The 23318-nt window shown below is 29.5% G+C and overlaps 1 protein-coding gene across 1 annotated transcript; it reads left to right on the forward strand.

Moving 5' to 3' along the window:
- The first annotated feature begins 164 nt into the window (after positions 1-164).
- Positions 165-20493, forward strand: LOC117169904. Its single transcript, XM_033356413.1, has 9 exons — positions 165-213; positions 14858-14928; positions 15467-15637; positions 17797-17885; positions 17979-18043; positions 18160-18379; positions 19598-19770; positions 19849-19966; positions 20078-20493. The coding sequence occupies exons 2-9, from the start codon at positions 14865-14867 to the stop codon at positions 20393-20395; spliced, it is 1218 nt and encodes a 405-aa protein (XP_033212304.1). The 5' UTR covers positions 165-213; positions 14858-14864; the 3' UTR covers positions 20396-20493.
- The last annotated feature ends 2825 nt before the right edge of the window (positions 20494-23318 follow it).

A 23318-nucleotide genomic window follows, 5' to 3' on the forward strand; every position in this document is an offset into this window, starting at 1 on the left:
TTTTAATCTTCTGACAAAATTCAAACAAAAAATACAAATTTTTTACAAAGTAGTTAAATTTTCAAAAAATAGCTAAACTCTCTTTAGATTTTTTTCTCAAAAGAAATGACTGTCCCAACTAAAATCAAAAAGGACTTCCGTTTCCGGCGTGAATGTGTAAAGTAGTGAGAATTGTTGATGCTGAGTTTCTTTGCTATTGTGTTGAAATTTGAGGTAAGTGGATTGTGGAAGTGTGTAGAAGGGTGTGGATGTGAAAGATTAATCGAGGGATTGTGAGATTGAAAAGGGGAGGTAGATATTTTTGAGGATTGCGACAGATCTGTGTGGAAGTTGAGGTTAGGTTGTTTGGAAATTTCTGACAGGGTAGGAGAACTGGGTTGATCGGGTTGGTAGTAGCAGGGTTGGGTAGCGACAAAGAAAGGCGAGGCAGGTACCAGACCGCGACGGTAAATAGAGGCAGGGAAACATAGAAGGCGGGAGAGTTTGAATTGGATTAATGGCTAGCGGAGCGAGTATCTCCGCGCAAGAATCAGATTTAGAGCAGAAAGTGTTCAGTACGCCGAAAGAGGAGATTAAGAAAGTAAAGGTGGAAGTATAAGAAAACTATAAAAAAGGAGAGATTAAGAGCAAAAAGTGTAGCATCAATTGAGGCTTTTATCAAAAGGAAGAGTGAGGAGAGGGGAAGCAGTGAAGAGAAGGAAGATATCGGTGCGAGCGTGAAATATCAAAACATATTTAGATCGCTGCCGAAAAGCAGAATTTGGTAGAGAAGAATGATAATAGTAAGGGGGCTGAAGGAAGCGGAGATGAAAGTGAAGTTCCGATGAAAGAGGAAAGACTCAAGGAAATTCGCGAAGGGATGATAGAGGTAATGGGGATTTATGAAGAAAAGCAAGAGAAGAGGGAGAGGAATTCAAAAAAGAAATTAGGCGAGAAATGGCTGAGCTTAAGCAAGAAAGAAATAATGGATAGAAGTCAGGAGAAAGTTAGAAAAGAGGATGCAGTCATTAAACACAGACAAGAGGAGAAGCAGGAAGACAATAATGAAAAGGTATAGGAGATGCAAGGCAGGATCAAGAAACTAGAAAGCTCAAATCGGGATTTTGGTGGGGGCGAGAGTGGGAATAAGGAGAAAGAAAGGCTGAGAAAAATGGAAAAAGAATAGAAAGGAAAGAGAGGGAAAAAAGAAAAAGAAACAAAGCGATAAAGGGTATAAGATTAGAGGGGAAGGAGCTGAAGGAAGGAGTGGAAGAAGTACTAAAAATAATTTATGCGAAGGTAGAGATAGAGGAAGTCAGAAGTGCAAGAAGGGAAGCGCGAATATGGGAGAGAATGGTACTGGAAAGACTAAAAACAGGGAACTTAAGAGGGAAGAAGAAAATGGGTAAAGTATGGGAGAATACAGATAGACGGAGTATAGTGGGATTGGGATGAAGAAAGGGAACAGATAGAAAGAAATGAGGTGCAGGAAAACTAGGAGAGGAAGGAACGGGAGATAGAAAAATAAGTAATAGTACGAAGGAAAAAAAAGAGAAATGAAACTAGGGAAGAATGAAAGATATTTAACTGGAATATAGCAGGATTGGAAAGAAAGGATAGGGAGTTTATGAAAAATTTGATACAATCGGATGTAATCATAATGATGGAGACGTGGTTATATGAACAGGGATGCGAAAGAGTACGGGGAAGGTTACTAAGAGTTTACAAATGGCAAGTGCAATATGCAAAAAGAGAGAATAAAAAGGGCAGTGCAATGGGAGGAATGGTGATGGGAGTAAGGAATGAATGTATAACAGAGAAAGATAAGAAAGACAGGAAAGAACAAAAAAAAAGATTAATAGAAGAAGAATTAACGATCGGAGGAGAGAAGTGGAAGGTAGTGGGGGTTTATGTCAACGGTGATATTCAGGAGAAAGCAGAGGAGATGAAAAAAATTATTGATGAAAATAAACGAGAGAGTAGGCTGATAATAGGTGGGGATTTCAATGCGAGAATAGGGGACAGAGGAGGAAGGGCATGGGGAGAAGCGAGAAGAAGAAAATCCAAAGATAAGGTACTAAATGGGGAAGGAAAAAAGTTGTTGAAGAGCTTGGAGGAGTTGGGATGGTATATTTTAAATGGAAATATAGAAGTAGGTGAGAAAGGAGAATATACACGCTGAGGAGGTGAAAGGGAACGGTAATTTATTATGTGATAGTGGATGATGAGGTAAGAGAGAAGGTTAAGAAACTAGAGGTAGGTAATTATATTGATTCGGATCACTTTCCGTTAATAGTGATATTAGAGGGACAAAAAAGCAATATCAATATGAATAAAAGGGGAGCAAATGTAAAAAGTGTAAGAAACGGGTATTGTTAAAGAGAAGGAAAAGAACAGTTTAAAGAAAAGGTCAGAAATATCAAAATGGGAGAGGGAAATTTGGACGAGGAGATGGAAAAAATGATAAGAGAAATAAAAAGAGGATTTGAGTGCACAAACAGAAATGAAGTTAGTAAAGGGGGGAATAGAAGTGGGTGGGATGAGGGCTATAAAGAGAGAAAAAAGGAGATCAGAAAGGAATTAAGAAAGTGAAAAAAAGAAAAAAGTAATCGTGAAGAATATTGGAAAAAAAGAAAGAGTATACTGAGTTGTGTCATCAAAAGAAAGAGGAAGAGAATAAAAGGTTTGAGGAAGAGGCGAAGAAGGCTAGGAAGGAAGAAGAGGTATGCAAGGTAGTAAGTAGAGAAAGGGGATAAAAGAGGGATTAATAAAGAGTATCGGAAATTTTTAGAGAGAAAACAAGCAGGGTAAAGGTAGGAGAACAAGTAGGAGATAGTTTCTGGTTGGTGAGAGGTGTGAGTCAAGGATGTCCTCTGAGCCCACTTTTATTTAATTTATTAATATCAGACTTGACAGAAGAAATGAGGAGAAAAGGTTGGGGAGGAGTTAGGATAGGGAAAGAAAAGATATATACACTGGCATACACAGACGACATAGTGATGATGGCAGAAGATGAATAATTTTTCTACAAAACCGTTGTATTTTCCATTCGAAAAATATGAATTTCTATCAAAAAATTTAGATTGCTACCACTTAATATAACTTAATTTTTTACAAAATACATGAATTGTCAACGAAAATAGATGAATTCTCAACGAAAAATATAATAGTTGATATTATTTCAGTCTCAATCAAAGATAAATTCAATTTGAAATCCATCACAGTTGCATTCAATAAAAAAATACGAATTTTCATGAAAGAAAATAAATCCACAACCAAACTAGATTAATTTTCAAACTCTAACTGGCCCACAGACCTCCCTTAATAGGATATAATAGACAGAAAACACAAAGTTACTTTAAAGTAATTGAAAATAAAGTTGAAGTTACTACAAAAATCGTAAATAAGTTATCACTTAATTTTTGAAAAGCCACAAAGTTACCGTAAAAGTTACAATTGAGTTTATTTCTCATCAACAATTTTTTCGTATGCTTTTTTAATGATTTCAAACAAATTTTTACATTGACTTTTCGATACCTGGAAAAATTGAAAGTCTAAATCGATGTAAAATGTTTGTGTAATTTGTTTGAATGCACGACGTGAATCCAGGGATAAAAAATGTTATTTAAAAATTTGCCAGCGTTCATTCATTTAAATTTCAATATGTTGTAATTTCAGGGGGGCCTGCTCTTAAATTCCAGTCCACTTCTGTAAATATTATATACAAGCTAAGGGCGTAAAAAAATTCATAAAATAATAATTTTATTCTAGTAATTATTTATTCTTTTAATTTTATTATGAGGAATAATAATGAAATTTTATTATTTAAATTTTAAGAATCAAGAAACAGATTTATATTTATTGTAAATAATTAGATTAGAAAAAAAATGTTTTTGGTCCATGTCAAATTTTGTTTTTACCATTAAAATCAAATTAATTTAACTTGTTGATTTTTACCTATGCATGAAAGTCGTGTAAACAGTTCTAATCACGTATTTAACTCTTATCTCAAATATTTTTAATGTAAGAATGAAAGAACAATTTAATATCCATGTATACATTTCGTAAAGAATTTTCCTTACTTATTATGTCATCAACATTATTTTTAAAATTAAGTTTATTACAACAGTCAACAAAAATCAAGAAGAAGTTCTAAATGACCTTGATGGTACCAGGAAGTTTTTCGTATTTAATTATGCCTGCAGAATAAACAGATTTTAAATTTGGCAATAATTCATAGCAGAAAATTTCAAAAGCAAATACAATTTAGATATTTTATATTTAATTATGTAAAAAAATGGAAGGCGTATTAGAGTAACGAATACAAATTTAAAATTTTGCAAACGGTACCTCTATATTCCTTCCTTTTGCTGAAAAAATACTACTATATTTTTTTCTTTATTTAAGAGGTTCTGCTAGAATGTTTTATGTCTAGAAATTAGTTTTCTTAGTTTTCATTTTTTTATTTTTAAATAAAAATTTAAGGATAAAAATACTTTTACGCCTAGACAGTATTTCCTATTCACTGAGCAAAAAGACTTATATTTGATGAAACAAAAAAATTGCTTGCAGATATTGTGCTTTGAGTCTAAAAATTTGTAATTTCTTTAAAGTTAAGGTTCTGAAATGTCCCCTTAAAATCTTTTTCTGTAATAATATTGACAAGTTTGTTCAGAAGATGCCAATACATTCTTCTAAATAATTTGAATACATGCGTCAATTAAATCCGATATTTAAAAAAAAAAACAGTACAAATGTCACCAAGATTTTTTCGCAAATATAAGGGAAATATTGTACAGAAATAATAAATAAAAATATTTCTAACGAGTGGCAAAATCAAATATTGAATTTCGAAATGCGCCCACAAAAAAAGAAGTTGTCTTCACGAGACAAGTGACTAAGCTACCTTAATGGATTTTAACCCGATGAATCCGAATCTGAACTCAAAATTGCTCCTACACGTCTCAGTTTTCCCTAGGTGCAAAAAGTAGGGAAAATCCTAGCTATTTCTGTTCCCACATGCCATACAAAAAATTTGTCTGTACGAGACAAGTGACTAGGCTACCCCCTTGGATTTTGAGCCTCTGAATCCGAATCTGGCCTCATAATTTCTCCTGCACGTCTGAATTTGTCCCTAGATGCAGAAAATAGGAGAAAGCCTAAGGATATTCTGCACATTATTTTGATAATACCAAGATGTGGACGAATAAACGTACGGGTGTCAATCCTTATGTGTTGGAACTCGTAAAGACCAAATTCCTGTACAATAAATCCCCAGTGTGTTTTCCGTTTCCCCTAGTTAGGATAAATCTAGGGAAATTGAAGGTATTGCTCATGTCATACTGTTATATATAGCAAAACATAACAAAAATGCTATTTCCTTTTGCAGTTTTGCATTATCAACCTAAATATAACCACTAAATTTTTCGGAATTGTCACATTTTCTCCCTAGATGCAAAAAGTAGGAAAAAGTCTAGCGATTTTCTGTCACACAGGCCATAAAAGAAATTTTCTGCACGAAAAAAGTAACTGGGCTACTCTAATGAATTTTGAGCCGCTGAATCCGAATATGACCTCAAAACTTCCTGTACACGTCTCAGTTTTCCTCTCGGTGTAGAAAATAGGCGGAAACCTAGGGATATTCTGAACGTTATTTTGATAATATCAGTATATGAGAAAATAGACAGATGGATGTTATATTCTTAAGTGTAGTGACTTATAGAGACTTAATTTGTACGCAGAAATTCTCTAGTATGCCTTCCGTTTTCCCTAGCTTGGGCCATTCTCGGGAAATTGAGGGTCTTTTTTATATCATTTAGATTTATACGTTTAAAAATAAGAAAAATGCCATATCCTTTGCCAAATTTGTTGGGTTTTTCCCTTATTTTGTCTAGATGCAAAATGTAGAGAAAAGCCTAAGGATTTTCTGGTCTAACAAGCCCACGAAAAAAAACGTTGTGTGCACGGGACAAGTGACTGATTTCGCACGCAAAACTGCAAAGGATATGAAGTTCTTGTTATTTTTTTCCATATCAATCTATATAATCTGAGAAAGACCTTCAAATTTCCCTAGAATTACCCAAACTAGGGGAAGCAGAAAGCACGCTAGAGAATGTATGTATAAAAATTAATTCTCTATAAGTCGATACACTTTAGAATATTATATCGATGTGTTTATTTTCGCGTACACTGGCATTATCAAAATAACGAAAAAATTATCCCTAGGTATTTCCTTATTTTCTGCATCTAGGAAAAACTGAGACGTTTGCGAGAAATTCTGAGGCCACATTTCGATTTAGTGGCTCAAAATCCATAAGGTTAGCTTAGTCACTTGTCTCGTGTAGACAATTTTTTTTGTGGCCTGTGTGAACTGAAAATTCCTAGGGTTTATTCCCTAACTTTTGCATCTAGGGGAAAACTGAGGCGTGCAGGAGAAATTCTGCGAACAGATTTGGATTCAGCGGCTTAAAATACATAAGGGTAGCTTAGTCACTTGTCTCGCGCAATCAACTTTTTTTTGGGCCTGTGTAATTATAGTTTAAAAATTCTTATAGCATTAAAAATGTATTTTTAATTATAATTTAGCTGAAAAATATGTGAGATATGAATTTTAATGAATTTTTAATTTATGAAAATAGCGCTTGATAAAACAGAGTAAAATTATATACATCACATATAAACATAATAATAGAATTAAAATAAAATAAGCAGAGGAATACAAACCTTTAAGCTTTTTTGCCTAAGAAGTGACTAAGATTGTCTGAAAGTCAGTAATGTACGTTAATAACGTAAGTAATTCTCGTTTGAATCAAGAAGATTTCGATGAAATTTATAAAACTTACCAGTGAATTCTAAACAATTCAAGTTAAGTGCAAAATAATTTAGATGAATTGTAAAAAATCTTAAACAATCCATTGATTTCAGTAAAATGGGAGTTAAATTAGAAGAGTTCAGGGCAATTTAGGAGACTGATGAAAAGTTTGAGAATTTGAGTGAATTAGAGTAAATAGATAGGAGTCTTAGGTAAATAAGAAGAATTCGATAAAACTTGTAACAATTCAAAAAGAATTTAAAAACATCATGTAAATTAAAAAACAATAAAAAGTATTAGAAAAAATGATTGAATTCATAAAGTTTGGCGGGAATTTAGAAAAATTCCAGAGAATTAAAAAAATATATTAAATCCCTAAAAATGCAAGGCGGATTTATGAGCTCAGGGTGAATTAAATTTTTTTTGTTTCAATCCATTGAATTTAGTACAATACATTTGAAAGAATTCAAGGCAATTCTAAGGAGCATAAAAAAATTAGGCTTACATACATAAGAGTTGAGGATCAATTGTAAAGGAATTCAAGTGAATTTCAAAAAATTTAAACAGTCCAAAATATTTAAGTGATTTCAGCAAAAGCGAAGCGAAATAAAAAGATGAAAAGGATATTCGAGAGCTTCCAAGGGAATTCCAAAAAAAATTAGGGTGAAATTAAAAGAAATTAGAGGAGTTTAATAGAATTCAAAGATTACTGAAATGCTATTTTTATTTTAAAACGGGACTATATCCTCCTTATTTTTAAAACGTAATTACAAAATGATTTGAGAAAAAGTGCCTAATAGCGACTCATACGCGACTTCGTGGTAGACATGAGAATTGCCCAAAATCGACATTAAGGGCATGTGACACACTGTAAATATCTATATTACCGACCTCACTTTATTTGTTCATAGAACATTTTTGCTTAACTTGAGAACCTTTTTGTAAATAAAATATCGAACTAAACCCTTGAGAAATGTATAAGAAGACTATAAACTACGTTTATGTACTTCGTTTTAGTAGGAATTTCGCTGAAAACTATTTCCAAATAAATTAAAACTGGGACCATTTTTTAACATATTTTCTTTGTAACCTTAAGATTTCTTTAACCTAACAACTTTTTTTATATTTAAAATACCTGCGAGATGCAAATACATATACATGAACGTCATTTACTTCGGCTCTTTCATTTTTCGAAATTTGAGGCCGATATTTTAAATATAAAAAAAGTTCTCAGGTTCAAAAAATTTCCAGGTACAAACAAAATCTGTGCAAATATGGACCCAGTTTTGATTTCTTTGAAAATAATTTTTAGCGAAATTCCTATTCAAATGAAGTACATAAACATATTTTATGGTCTTCTAGTTCATTTTTCAACGTCTCATTCACATATTTTATTTGTAAAAAAAGTTTTTAAGCTTAAAGAAAATGCAGTAAACTGAAAAGTGAGGTCGGTAATATAGGTATTTACGTGTGCTAAAAATACATTTTCAAATACTATATATAGTACCTCAAAATAGATTTTTAAGCTCTTTAAATAATAAAAAATGTGCACTTTGAAATTGAAGATTTGTTCCTGTCAGACGGTATTCAAATTTTTTAATTGATTCATCATAGAGAACATTGTATTCATATTTTAGAAAAAATCCTGTGCATATTATTAGAAAAAAAATTTAGGGGCAATTTCAGACCATTAATTGTAATGAAGTTATAAAATTTCCTACTCTAAGCCCAATATAATCTTCAAAAAAATTTTTTTTTGTTCATAAAATGTAAAGCTTCTTCTTAGATAAATAAAAAATAATTTCTAGGTGTGACCTTTCCAATATGGAGAGACAAATTTTGCTGGGCACTCTAATACATATTAATAAGTATGAGTAATTTATATTCAAGTAATTTGTATACAATATAAATAAATTAATATAAAAACAGTTATTAATTCAGATTAATGGTACAGAATCTCTATTTAAAAATTGCTGGGCATCAATTTTAATCAGAAAATACCCCCACCGAGGATATAATACAATAAGTATAACAACCCAGGCAAAAATATAATGTATAATTTATGCAGTGTGAAGTATTATATTAAGTATCCATTTGTTTTATACATTTTTTAATGACAAAAATGAATGTTATTTATAATACTTTACGCTATATATAAACTATATATCATTTTTCCGTCTGGGAATATTCAATTTGTTACATTAACTTTCGTAGAAATCATACCATTTTTAATCTGTAAAAATATCTTCTGGAAGTTTTTTTTATTTTGAAATCTTTTTATATGGTGAAAAGCTGAGAAAAACCGTAAACATATTTTTAATGTTTATGATTCGGCATAAAGTCTTCTATTTGTTGAAGGGCCACCTGGCAAAACGATATTGTCCTCGACTGTTAAGCATGTTCTTAATTGCCGGATGTTTTGTATTGAAACAAATTGTTTGCTTAACCGTGACCAAATTTTGCTTGTAATAATACACGGGGCACACCACGCATCTTATCATTCTCAAAACTTTCCCAATACTCCAAAATCCATTAGTTGGCTTTTGATCTTTGACAAGAAGACAAAAATTAAAGGTAGGTGGATAAATTTTCGAGCTTAAAGATAAATTGTATCTTCAGTGTACTATTCAAAATTATTAACTCATTAAATATTTACTTTAATCCTAGAATGATGTTTGTAAACTTTATGGATAGCTTACTGTAGCATATTGATTATATTCGCGTGGTCTTTATTTTAATTTTTTTTTTTTTAATTGTGTGTTTCCACTCACCTTCTTCAGTTTATAAAGTCAATCGTCCACATAGGATTATAATTTCTATGTAATCCATAAAACGCCCTACTTTTGAAAAACTTGAAATTTTACAAGTATCAAAAATTGCGTACTATAAAAAATACAATGGTTTATCTTAATTTTTGGGTCCACAATGTGAGAAATCTTGCAAAACTCGTGTTATTTAAAATGATGATATTTTACGTATTTCATAGATACTTTCTTATTTAAACGATTGGTTTCAATACAAATTAGTTAGAGTAGGAACAATACGCCTACAAAAAAGGGTTCCATAACCTATTAAGATATTAATTCGTTCAAATCTCCCCCCGCCCATCTCTACTTATAACTTTGCCATGTTGTTGTATATCTTCTTCTATCCTATACTGTCCACTTCAATCATATATTTTTACCCCCTCCCTCCCCATCCACCTCACTCAAAGCAATACCCAATTTCCTACTTCCCCTATTTCCATCAGCCCCTACTCTCCCTCCCCTCTATACCCTTATTTCCCCGCCATAGTTCCACTCCCCTCAATTTCCCTGCCTCCTCATACTTCACCTACTTCTCTCTCCTTCTAAACCTTCCAAACAGATTTTTCTTGCCCTCCCTACTTCTGAGATTTTACTCTACTTCGAGTTATTAATAGTGCTCAGTGTACTTAATAACTGTGCTAAGCTTCATTTAGAAATTGCTACAATTACATTAATTATTTCGAGCTACTTTTTATCTATTTGTCAGAACTCAGTTCTTAATAATAACAGAGAAAAAATATTTTAAACAGTTTTTCATTGCAATTTATTAAGATTTTAGGGGGGGGGGTATAAATCAAAAACTCTCAATTTTTCCACTCGCTTATTTTAAAAACACAATTTACTTAACATTTTTAAACCTGCTTTCATCAGAAATGAAAAAAATCGTAAATACACTTTGATATATTTTCAACCGCATCACAAGTTTTGGCGGTGCCATAACTTTTTCTTTTTGAAAAAAAACATCTTTGAACCTGATAATTCTTAACAGATTTCGATGTTTTTTTTAAATACTAAGCATTTAATTTTTGAAAAGAAAACCAAGCCTGATTTTTGAATTTCATTTTGTGAAATTAATTATTTAAACAAATAAAAAGTCAAAATTAAAGATTTTTATCAATTTCTATATCACAGCGTATTTATGAGTTAAAGAAATCTCAGTAAGAACAGGTTTTAAACTGAAAAATAAATTTTGTTTTTTAAATAAATAAATTTTTAAAAAACGCAGCTTGAAAGTTAAAGCAAGTTGGTTCTCGCGTTTCGCGCTAAATTATTTATTTATCTCGTGGACGTCAAACCTGTAACTTGGTGTAATCTGGCGTAAAACTGTAAATTAAAACTTTTTGGTTCAACAAATTCTATTTATTAATTTTTTTCCATAACTTGTATTGTTTTCCAAAAAATTTAATTTTTCTATTTTTGAAGTTATTTTTTTCGACTAAATCATAAAATACGTATCTTATCAAAAAATAATTTATACAAAATTTGTAGATCTTTTTTGGTTGAACCTCTTTTGTGTCATTTTTTCGCGGCTTGTTTCGTTTAAACAAAAATTTAATTTTCTTTATTTTCAATTATGTTTTAACGACTAAAACAAAAATCACTTATACCATAAAAAAGTGATTTATCACCATTCTTTATATTTTTTTCAAAGACATAATTTTCGTTGCTTCATCTTTTTCCATATATTTGTTAGTTTGACCGTCAAATGGAGTTATTGATTTTTCACTATTTTTCATCCGAACGAAATTACAAATTTTGATTTTTCAAAAAGATTCAAAAACTTTTTATGGTAATCTTGTAGGGCCTTCAAAAAATAAAGTTTTCCATATCTGGACTTTTTACCATAACATGCTTTGTTTGGCTTTAAATGTTCATTTTCGTTTTTTTTTTTAAGTGCTATATCTATGGTCATTTTTATTTCATCAAAAAAGTCATAAGGAGAAATTGTTCCTATTGTTGCTGAATCGAATTTTCAAATTTTGCAAACAGTGATCTAAAAATTTTTTTAAGTGCTCTAAATTTTATAATTTTAATCAAAAATGGCCGGTTAACGAACTTGATCTTTCTTTTTGGTCCCTAAAAGCGTGTTCCAAAACAAAATCCAATCCGATGAGCTTTTGCACTGCCGCTGCTGAAATGTAACATACATTGGTATAGTGAATTTAATAGACATATGTATTAAATTTAATATACAGGTCAGTATAGCAATGTGGGTGAAAACTCAATGTGCTTTAATTTCTTTAAATCTTGTCAAATATTCTCAATTAAATTAATAATCTAAAATTCGTTGAATGAATTGTTATTTATTATGAAAGTGCAATGTACGGGTAAAACCTGTTCCTAATTTCGCTCTGAATGGTCCAAATTTAAGGCGAAGACAATTAGGTGTAGGTTAGGTCTGTTATTTATTTGCTTATTTCAACCTTCCGACTTGAAATCTAATTTTATTTCTGATTAACAGGAAGAAGATATCATGTTTTATTATTTACAATCCAAAATTACTGCTAAACTTATTTTGGATTTGTGAAAAATGGAATTATCTGATTTTTCTTGTAAGTGATTAACATGAATGTATATGAAATTTAATATAGTCGTCTTTAATGGCGATTTCATATGCTTGATATGTAAATTTTAATACACATGGGTATATTAAATTTAATATTATTTTTAACAGTATAGAAAATTATCGAGGCAGACTTGCATCCAGTTAGGGCATTGTCTAGACCGTCTGCTCTAAACGGACTTTTCGGTCTCTCATTGGGTGCCGACTAACTGATCAAAAGCAAAAAATGTTTCAAGTGTCTCATTTAAATATTTTTTGTAGATTCCCAAAAAGGGCCTGGGTGTTTAAAAGTATCAAAAATGAAAAATGAACTCTAAACAAATGCATGCTGGCTAGTCCGTCAAGACTATCTTGATGATGAGAAAAAAAGATCGGTTTAAATGTACAGTTTTCATTGTTTATGCTTTTGAAGACTCTGGATATTTTAGTAAATGTCCAAAAAGATTTGGGTTTAAAAGTTAGATTTTTTGTTAGCACTGGCGGTTAGCCAGCACGTGATTAGGACCCGAAAAGACTAACTGTAGATTTGACAAACTAAAACTCTAAACAATGCCCTAACTGGACGCAAGTCATTATCCCGATGGTTTTCTACACGGTTGAAGCTCACATTATCGAAGAAAATTTTTATCACTCAAATTCCGGTTTATTTGAACAATGTTAACATTTTATGATGAAAAGTATGCAATATAATAATCCTGGAGTCTGTAATATAAAGAAGAAAAATTACTCGAAACATTTTCAACAGTAAATAAACCTTTTCTTATCAGTCAAAGTTAAGTTTGTGGTAAAACCCAGTTACAACTTCTTGTTTACGGAAATACCTTTAGTGTTGTTGTAAACATTTGTTTGCCTAAGACATTCCCATCTGTTTCCACCATAACTGTTTTTTCATCAATACACTTTGTAACACGTATTTTAAAAAAGAGATTACATTTCAGATTTACTTTTTCAACCAAAAAGAATCAGTTGACGTAAAAAATTAACATGGAAATCAATAAAAACGGGCTTTATTCATATTATCCACTGTGGCCCACGCCAACACATAATGGGGCAAAGCGGAAAAATTTGTTCCAAAACAACCTAGAGCCAGCTACTCTTAATCTATTTTGATCTTTTTTTATATAATCTTGAACTAGATTCCAAGAAACTATGAGAGTCGATTTTTGAGGAGCTGATCTTCTTATGCATTTTTTATTTTCACTCTGTTTTATCAAATAAAGTAAAAAAAGGGAATTTTTACAAATTTTTTATCTTAACTTAAATACTCGAACTAAACTCAAGAGCAATCAAAATAAGTGCAGCAGCATTCAATACAAAATATAGATTCATAAAATGTTTGAAATTAATGATTATAAACAAATCGTAAACACACTGAATAGACAAGTGCACTATTTGGCCCCTTATTTATAGAAATGCATTCAGTTTTAACTAAATACATATATTATTGTTGAAAACAAACTATATTAAAATATGCATTGTTTGAAACTAAATATCTGTTAAAACAATTGCTTTAAAGCATTAACAAATTTAATTGAAACATTTCATTTAATAATTTCGTTTATTAGATACTATTACCCTTCTTTCCATTAATCCCGAGTATATTTCCATTGTTTAAAGTAAGATAAAATAATATTTTGTACAAAAATGCCATTTTTCTCATTTTATTTGTTAACACAGAAGTGATATAAAAATAATTTAGTGAAGAATTTTAAATAAAAAATATCAATATCGATTAAAAATTGTCGTTTCTAGGATCTTTTAGCACAAATTTTTAAGTTTTTCTCCACTTTATGCTACCATAGCCGACTTCTCCCTACCTGATTTTATTGTTTTTAATTTAAAACATATCTTATTTATAAAATAAGATACTGCGGAAAAACAGGGAATGGATTTTTGTATTTTTTGTTATTTCTAACAATTCTTCAAGTGATAAAGAGTTTCGGATTTTAATAGTCTCATTTTGCAGGTATAATTTATTATAGTATTTAAATTATTTGTTAAAGTATTTGATCTCATTTATGTTATTAATTTTATGGCTCTTATATTCTATTCATGATTCAAATTCAAAACGTATATATTACATAAAAATTAAAAATCCTTTTCATTTATATTAGATATCACAAGATAGATAGTAAAGTATAGCACAAATATATTTGTTACTATATATATGTTGAAAATTTTAATGGCAAGTCACATTGAAAATTTTGTACAATACAGCTCTCATTTTTCGGATCTAGAGAAAGAAATTGCTTCTCTCTTACCCAGTTTAATTTTTCTCTGATTCAGAGTATTAAATTTTTTTATTTCGTACATCATTATTGTTATTATTATTTTCATTTTTATCAATTAGTATTTTTATTATATAATAACATTAACTATGTATTAAGAAATAGAGTATAACGGACTTTAAACCATTCAGAAAAGTTACTATACCCGCGATTTTTTTCTGTTTTTAAAAATTAAATTTTTTATAAATTGTACGTACTTTGTTTTAAATAAACAATTTTGTGATCAGCTTCATATTAAGTTTAGATAGATCAGTTTCATATTGTTATTTAGAAATCTTGAACTATGGTTACATAACTTGAAATTTAAACAAAATAAATTTTGCAAATATCAGAGCTATAAACCTGGTTTAAAACCCCCCTTTCTGAGTTAGAAAATAAGTCTAAAATAAATTTGTATATTTTTCATCAGGTCAAAAATGATACTCTTCTTCCTTCTTCCATTATGGGCATCTCCAGTTTTTTCATCTTCAGAGAAACTAAGTATGTATATAATGTACAAATTTTGAAAAACATACTCCTCTTCCGGAGTATTTTATCGCCAACGTGATTTTTTTATGGGATTATAGATAATTCCAAAGAATTCATAGTGAATTTAAAAAAATTCTATGTTTAATCCAACAAGTTTGAAAATTCATCTCCGGCGAACTATGCTGGAACAGAAAATGAGAAAATCCCGTTTTTTAACCCTTTCCTGGTTAGATAATATTTTAACTATTTCAGTTCAAAAACAATTGATGAAATCTTTAATTTCCTGGATTTAAATGTTTTTAAAAAAAAAATCTCAAAGTAAATTTTTCATCACTTTCTTTGAAAAATAGTTCATCGCCTTTTGTGTAATAGTTAGGTAATAGAGTCGAAATGATAAATAAGATTTTCCTTTTTCTTTAAGCGAAAGCTTCTCTTATTTCTGAAAAGGTAGAATAATTTAAAACTTAAAGATATAGAAAAAATAATTTTGAATAAAATATATTTTTTACTTTTAATATTAAAAATGTCATAATTTAACCACTTTTATCAGGTTGTTTTCCTGGAGACTTTGACGTCGATTTATCAGATGGAAGAAAAGCTCACGTAGATGGAGCGGAGGTGAGAATCCATTTCCAAAGAGACAATGTCCGCGTCAACACAAATCCCATAAATATGAATGGAACCATGTTTCAGATAAGCGAAACAATCCTAATTTTTAAAGGTACCTGAAATTATAACATCATATTATAGTTTAAACAGCCCAATATAAACTACGTTACCAATTTTTCCCTGTTACACGAATTCTTCCTTTCCCCTTGTTTTCAAGAAACTTTTCCTTTTTCTAGTTTTTTTTTAGTTTTTTCGCTTAAATGCGAACTGAATTAATAAAATCAAATAAAAAGTCCAAATAACTATTTTTTGTTCGGAATTCATCGCGTGTGGTTAAAAATACTATTATTTGCTTGAAAATTTAATAATTTTGTTGAAATGCATCTATTTTGTCAAACATTCATATATTTATTGGTTTTAAATTTAAGTGTTTTGAAACTTTGTATTGTTTGAGAATTAGTTTTTTAAATTGTAAATGTAACTAATCCATTTTATGTTCAAAATTTATATTTTTAATTGAAAATTCATTTTTTCTAGTTTAAATTTCAAATACTTGACTGAAGATTCATGAATTTTGTATAAAATCCGTCTGTTTTTTGTAGAAAATTAATATTCTTGGTAAAAAATCCTTTTTAGTTTAAAATGCAACTGTTTGTTTGAAAATTAATCTTCTTTGGTTAAGGATTGAAAGATTGTATTTCTGCTTAAAAATGTAACAGTTTTGTAGATAATTCGTTTTTATTTGCTTAAAAATATGTATTTTGTTGAAAATTTGTTTGTTTTTTTCGTGAAAGATTAATCTTGTTGGTGAAAAATACACATTTTTAATTAAAAATATCACCATTTGCTTAAAATTTTATCTTCTTCGGTTGATAATTCAATTACTTGGTAAATAATATAATTTATTTATAAAGATTCGTCCTTTTCAAATACTTGACTAAAAATCCATGCATTTTGTACGAAATCCGTCTGTTTTGCTATAAAATAATATTCTTAGTTCAAAATTCATCCTTCTTGTTAAAAAATGCAACTGTTTAGTTGAAAATTAATCTTTTTTGGTTAAAGATTCAAATATTTTGTTAAAGATTCGTCTTTTTTATTGAAAAAAACCAGCTGTTTGATTTAAAGTGAGGCTAATTTTTAAAAAATGTTTTTTATTAAGAACCATCATTTTAGTAGAAAATTCATATTTTCGGGTTGAAAATTCAACTGTTTTGTAGAAAATTCGTCTTTTTCGTTTGCATGTTCAAAATTAAGGTTAAAAATGAACTTTAAACTATGCATTTGGTTCAAAATTCACTTTTTTTTGGTAGAAGATTCATCTTCTTGGTATTAGAACATTCATCTTTTGGTTGAAAATTTAGATATTTATTTTTAAAAAATTTGTTTAGTTACTAATTCAAGTACTTGATTGAAAGCTGAACTGTTTTTTAAAAAATAATTTTTTTAAGAATGACGACTTTGACTGAAAATTGAATTTTTCTGTTAAATATTCGTTTTTTTGTTTATAAATTAATTTTCTCGTTGACGATTTAGCTGCTTTGTAAAAAATGTGTCTTTTTGACTTAAAAATTTGACCAGTTGGTTGAAAATGCATCTTTGTTGGTTGAAAATTTTTATGTTTTAAAAAAGTAATCATTTTTGTTTGACAATTCAACTGTTTTCTTTTTAATTCGTCCTTTTGAAATAAAAATTCATCTTTCATTGTGAAAAAGTCGTCTCTCTTGGTTGGAAATTAAGTTTTTGTTGAAAATTCAACTGTCCTCGAAAAATTGTTTGTTTTTTTGTTGACTTTTTTTTCGTTTGAAAATTTAACTATTTGGTTCAAAAATTTTTTAATTATTTATTTATTGCAGAAACTTCGTATTTTTGGATTAAAAGATCATCTGTTTTAGTAGAAATAATTTTTTAGATGAAAATTCAAATATTTTGTTGAAAATACAATATATTTCGACTTGGAAATCTCAGGAATATAAGGTGTCGTATTTAGAGCAACATAATATTCATATTAGTTTTATTTTAATGAATTTATTTCGATATTATTCTCCTATTATTGTGAAAAATCACCCTATTTCTCCAGTTTTTGAAGAACTTTGGACTACGTTACTTGCGGGGGGGGGGGGGGGGGGGGGGGGGGGGGGGGGGGGCAGAGCTAGGATTGTCGAAGATAGGGGATGGAGGGTTCAAATATCCCAAAATTGGAAACGTAGTTTATAAATGGCCTCTATGCTCTAGAATATGTAAATAAGCTCACCTAATCTATTTTTCTAGGCAGCTTGTCTATAGAGAATTCAGGTGCACCACCCCAAATAATTGATCAAGAAGTTAATTTCCAAATGAATGGTGTTGGACAATTAGAGGTGAGTTTTTTCATGGATTATGTTTTGTGCAACATTAATCAATTGCAATTATAATTTATAAACAGAAAATTATAATTCAATTCTAATTTTCAGGAACATCAGCACAAGACTAAACTTACTAACTGTCAAATTGATTTAGTGAGCAATGAGTCCGATAGGTGATTTATTTTATTGTTTAAAATTATGAGGCTCGGCCTCAAGAAGCTTTATTATTTTGAATGTTTAAAAATATTTTGCTGAAATAATGAAAAAATAACAATATTATATTTAATAGTTTGGAAATTCCTCGAGAAGTTGAAAAAGAATTTGAAAAAGTTGCACATAATGGCGTCAGCTATCAAATGTGCAAAAGAATTGGAACTATCCTTCCCGAAGATTTTACCACTTCAACAAATTCTGACGATTTTGGGTCAATTCCTATTTATCCTGAACTAAAAAGATCAGGTCGATTTCGTCGAAGCGCACCTGCGCAAGGAGCGGATCAACAGCTGCTTGTGAGTTATGCCAAATAAATTAATATCAGGCCTAATATTGTCAGAAAATAAGCAGATAGGCCCTGGGCTATATAACAAGTTATATAAAAACTACTAAATTTTCTTAACAACACACAATATATTGTTATTAATTATTATTATATTTTCTGATGCGATTTTTGTTGAACAGATAAATGTATTAAATAAAATTGATGTTTTTACTTTTTGTCTAATGGTCAAAAATCAATATTTTTTTTAATATTAATTTTTTCCAGTAGACAAAAACACTTAACATCAATTTATTTAATAATATACCGTATTTAAAAAACTCTGATTTGAGATCATTTGCACATAAATTAAATTGAAGTTATTAATTTAAATTTCCTAAAAAAGATACTGTTCAAATTCCTAGAAATCCTTCAAATACCTTTCAACTTTTTCTTTTAGAGAACCAATAAATTCCTTCAAATCTTGCGAAATTTCTTGAAATACCTTAAAATAACTTTGAATCTTAGGATCACTAGAAATTTCTTGCGATTTAATTCAATTTTGTTTATTTTCCAAATTTCTCCAGAAATTTTTTAAAATCAGATTAAAAATTTTTGGAAATACTACAGAGTTCTTATAAATCTCATACAACTTTCGAAATTCTTTGGAATCTATTAAAACAGCTTAACATCTTTTTAATGATTTAATTCATTATAATCATTCATTCTTTGAAATTTTTAAAATAATTAGAAATTCTCTAGAACCTAGTAAAATAACTGAACATTTTGTAAGTTCCTTTCGATGCTTTGAAATTGTTGAAATCCGTAGGAATAGCATGAAATGATTTGGAATCCCATGTAAATAAATCAATCATTCCTTTTTTAGTTTTTCTATTTTTTTGCATATTTCTTTCAATATTTTAACATCAATTATTTCGATACGAGTTTTTTTAATAATATTTCCTATAATGAGTCACAGAATCGCAAAAAAAAATTTTTAAGAATTTTATTATAGGAAAATCATAACAGTTCTGAATTGAATTTCCTATCATTTTTTGTGAAAGGGTGCAACGACTATAACAGTCTGACGAACTCTTTACAAAGTTTTCAAATGCTGAAAAAACTCAAAAATGTACAAAAGAAATATCCAATGCTACTTCTGACAAATAGTGGGGCCTCAATACAATTTCAGGTCTGATTAAAATAAAATAAAATAAAATAATTTAAGTACTTAATAATGTACTTTTTGTAGGCGCTTGTCAACGGAATCGTCGACACGGCCTTGGCTGGACTCGTCAACAATTTATCGAAAAGACATCAATACAAAATAAAGATTCCAAACGTATACAATAAAAAATTTAAAGTTGCAGCTGGTTCTATTTTCGAATCATATGGTTATCTTGATGCCATAAATGGTCATTTTAGGTGATTAGAAAAAACAATAAACACAAATTAATATTGATTATCACTATATATCTTAATTATTATTTAATTTTCTTACAGCGATCTCACTACTTTGAAAAAAACAAAGAACGTAGAAGTTGGACGAAAGGGCGACAAATTGATGGCAGATACTGGGTTTGGACTTACCTCGGCCAGATTTGATTACAATTTATTCAAGGTACTTATCAATCATTCATTTTATTTGCTTTAAAGAAATTTTGTATAACAATGAATAGAAAAATGCTTAAATTAAAAAGTAGGAACACAAATTGACCATGGATGTTTGCAGGTAAGATACGGTCCTGTTGAAGTCAAGGGGAAGCTGGTCGCAGATATTGACGGATTCGCCATCTCCTCTAAAATTACCGTGGATTATGGTCGGCATCCTTGTAAAACTAGACTAGAAAAATTTCAGATTTCGGAATTTGGAAATATAAAGATCACTGTCCATGGTTTAGGAGCACTTGATGACTTAACTTCCCATTTCATGACTTGGGTAACAAAGAATTGGAAACAAAATATTTCAAAGCTGATTGAAAAAAAAGGTAAAATGAGACTCCAGGAGGAAATCGGCAAAATTAATTGTGAAAAGTTCAGGCCGTTTTAAATTTTAAATGTGTAAACCTAAATACTGGTCACAGCAATGTTGAAATAAATCTTTAGAAATATATTCAGGACCATTTTTTTAAAATTAGATATCAGTTTCTCAATAGCTCAATGTTTTTCAATTTTCAGACCAGTTCTCATAGATTAATTCAAAATTATTACACTCATTATTAGAATAGGGTTGTTGTAAAAAAATATTTGTTTTCAAATGTTGACTCAAAATATAAAAATAGATCGACATTTTGACTAGGAAGAAACGAATTTTTATTTAAATTTTAACAATTTTTCCTACTTTCCCTCCTCCCTCACTTTCCCTATTTCCATTCCCAAGGCGGAAGGTTTAATAAAAAATTCCTCGTCATTTCCCGGCTTTTGCCCGGCTCGCTGTAAATAAAAGCACTCAATGTGGATCTCTTGAGTTTTAAACTTTTAAACTACTACTTAAAAGTTCCTTAATTCAAAATTTTTTACTTTAAATGCTCAATAATTTATGCGTATAAAATGTAAGCTACTAAAAGTTTTCAACGGTGAACACTTCTTAAATTATAAGCAAAATTATTTTAATTTCCAATAGTTTTGAAATTCTTAAAATGTTTCAGAATTTTATTTCAAAATCCTGAAACATTTACATGTTGTTGCACATTTTTAAAATTTTTAAATTATTTAACAAAATTTTCAAAACTTCTAAACATCATTCAAATTTTTCCTAAATGTTTCCTAAATATTTTAGTTAAATCCTGCCGAATTGAAAAAAAATCCTTATGATCTTCAAGAATAATTTTTTACAATTTTGCAAACCTTTCTAAATATTTTGAAATATTCTCTTAAAATTAATTTTTCAAAATAAAAAATTACTTTTAATTATTATAGGTAATATTTTTATTCTTCTGAAGCTTTTTACATTCTTAAAAAGCTTCTAACTTTTTTGTGCGAAATCTGCCAAAACTTAATTTTGGTTTTAAATTAGGACGTGGACTATTTGCACCGAATTTTTGTACAAATAGACGGGTTTTGTAGGTATACGTAGATACTTCGTTTAAATTATTTGAAATAATGATTTTGAATAAACAGTCGGATTTGTCTAAATAATGAGTCTTTTTTTTCTTGATTAAAAAATGTCAAATTGAATGGTTTAAAAATGGAATATTTTAGACTGAAATAATATTTAAAATTTAATAAAAACCTTCAATTATGAATATATTATTTGAAAATTATTTTAAAATTAAAAATAAGGTATAAAGTTTCAATCGTACATTTACGTTTGTTGAAATAATAAGATTATCCAATTGAAACTGTTTAATTTTTGACGTTAAAATCTGGAGATTCTAAAAATTTTGAACTCATTTTCCGTACTTCAACTAATTCCCCTTCTTTTTCCTTACTTCCCCACTATCTTAAAATTCCTATATAGGTTCCTATATAGGATCCTACATAGGATCCTATATGTTTCACCTCTAGGAAATGACATAGGATCCTATACAGGTGCCTGTATAGGACACTCCCTAATAAGGTACCTAATAGTACCTAACTCATAGTACTTCGTGATACCTAATGGTACGTATGTCTATAGGTGCTCCTGGAGGGCCAAAAAAACTTCTGCGCAGCAGTAGGTGCAATAGAATACTATCGCGCACCTGGATATGGTCCCATACAGAAAGATATACAGGATCCTCTAAAGGATCCTATACAGGAACCTATATAGGATCCTTTATAGGATCTTATGGAATTTTCAGCAGGGCACTTCCCTGCCCCACATTTCCTCCACTTCTTCTCTCCCTTGCCCTTACTTCCCCACCTCAGAAATAATTAGCACAAACGGACACCTGATGAAAACTATAAAGGACTGCCTAGTCCATAAAATACTAAAAATCGGTGCATTGTAAACAATTGTTTATATAATCGAGACCAATATTCCCATAATTAATCATAACTAATGTTGGAACAGAACTGAAGGCGAACTTTACAACAAATAATTGAACGTCGAAATTGTTTATTTAACAATAGTTATTCAGGGTTTTATGTTTTTACTTTCTCCTCAAGTGAAACTTGCGATTTTTATTTAATCCTGATGCTGTAGAGCTCATTATAATTCTTGAAAGATTCTTTACAAATCTTTTTTGCACGTTTTTATTTTTAAAAAAGTTTATTTAGGAAAAATATTATTTATAAAATTACTTGTATTATTTCTAAATAAAATTGTTTAAATTAAACAGCACTAGAGAGATTTGTTGATAACCTTATAATGAATCAAATTAGCCCTAAAGCATTAGGATTGAAAAAGAAGTGCATTTTAACCTAAAATATTTTGTTCTAAATTCACCTTCAGTTTTCTTTAAAAATTATTGTCCAATAGAAATGACAATATTTTTCTACATTCTAGAATTTATAGATAAATAAAAAAATTTAATTTCTGAATTTTAGACAACTTTAGTACAAGTGAGTTGATAGGTTTTTTAAAGAATTTTTTTTGTTTAATTTAGATAAAAAATCATTTACTGAAAAGAAGAATTCCTGAAATAGAATCAAGAATCTAACGACCAAATTTGGACAACCACCACAAAATTTTCCCACTGCTATCTGAAAAACAAAAAAGGAACACTCCCCCCTCTCTCCTCTCCCTAAAAAAGAAGAAAATAAAGAAGAAATTATTCCTTTTCAATTTGGACAAAAAATTGGACGATAAGAAGGGGTTTTGAGTTGGATTTTAATCTTTTTCAAATATCCTAAATTTTAAATTATTTACTGCCATTTATCAGTTTTCCGATCCAATAATTATCCTTATTTTTTATAAATATCTATATGATTTTTTCTAGTTTAAAAATGTTACATGAACTTTAAAAACGAACATATAGTTTAATATAGTCCCTCTCGCTAAGCCTCTATAGTCCGTGAATCATAGCTCAAATGTCAAATATCAGCTGTAC

The sequence above is a fragment of the Belonocnema kinseyi genome, chromosome 3, assembly GCF_010883055.1.
Source record: "Belonocnema kinseyi isolate 2016_QV_RU_SX_M_011 chromosome 3, B_treatae_v1, whole genome shotgun sequence".
Taxonomy (NCBI): Eukaryota; Metazoa; Arthropoda; class Insecta; order Hymenoptera; family Cynipidae; genus Belonocnema; species Belonocnema kinseyi.

Bases quoted from the DNA above. Each gene is read 5' to 3' on its own strand.
- LOC117169904 (XM_033356413.1), top strand. From the start codon at position 14,865: ATGATACTCTTCTTCCTTCTTCCATTATGGGCATCTCCAGTTTTTTCA. The intron at 14,929-15,466 runs GTATGTATATAA...CACTTTTATCAG, and splicing joins TTCATCTTCAGAGAAACTAA to GTTGTTTTCCTGGAGACTTT. The intron at 17,886-17,978 runs GTGAGTTTTTTC...TCTAATTTTCAG, and splicing joins ATGGTGTTGGACAATTAGAG to GAACATCAGCACAAGACTAA.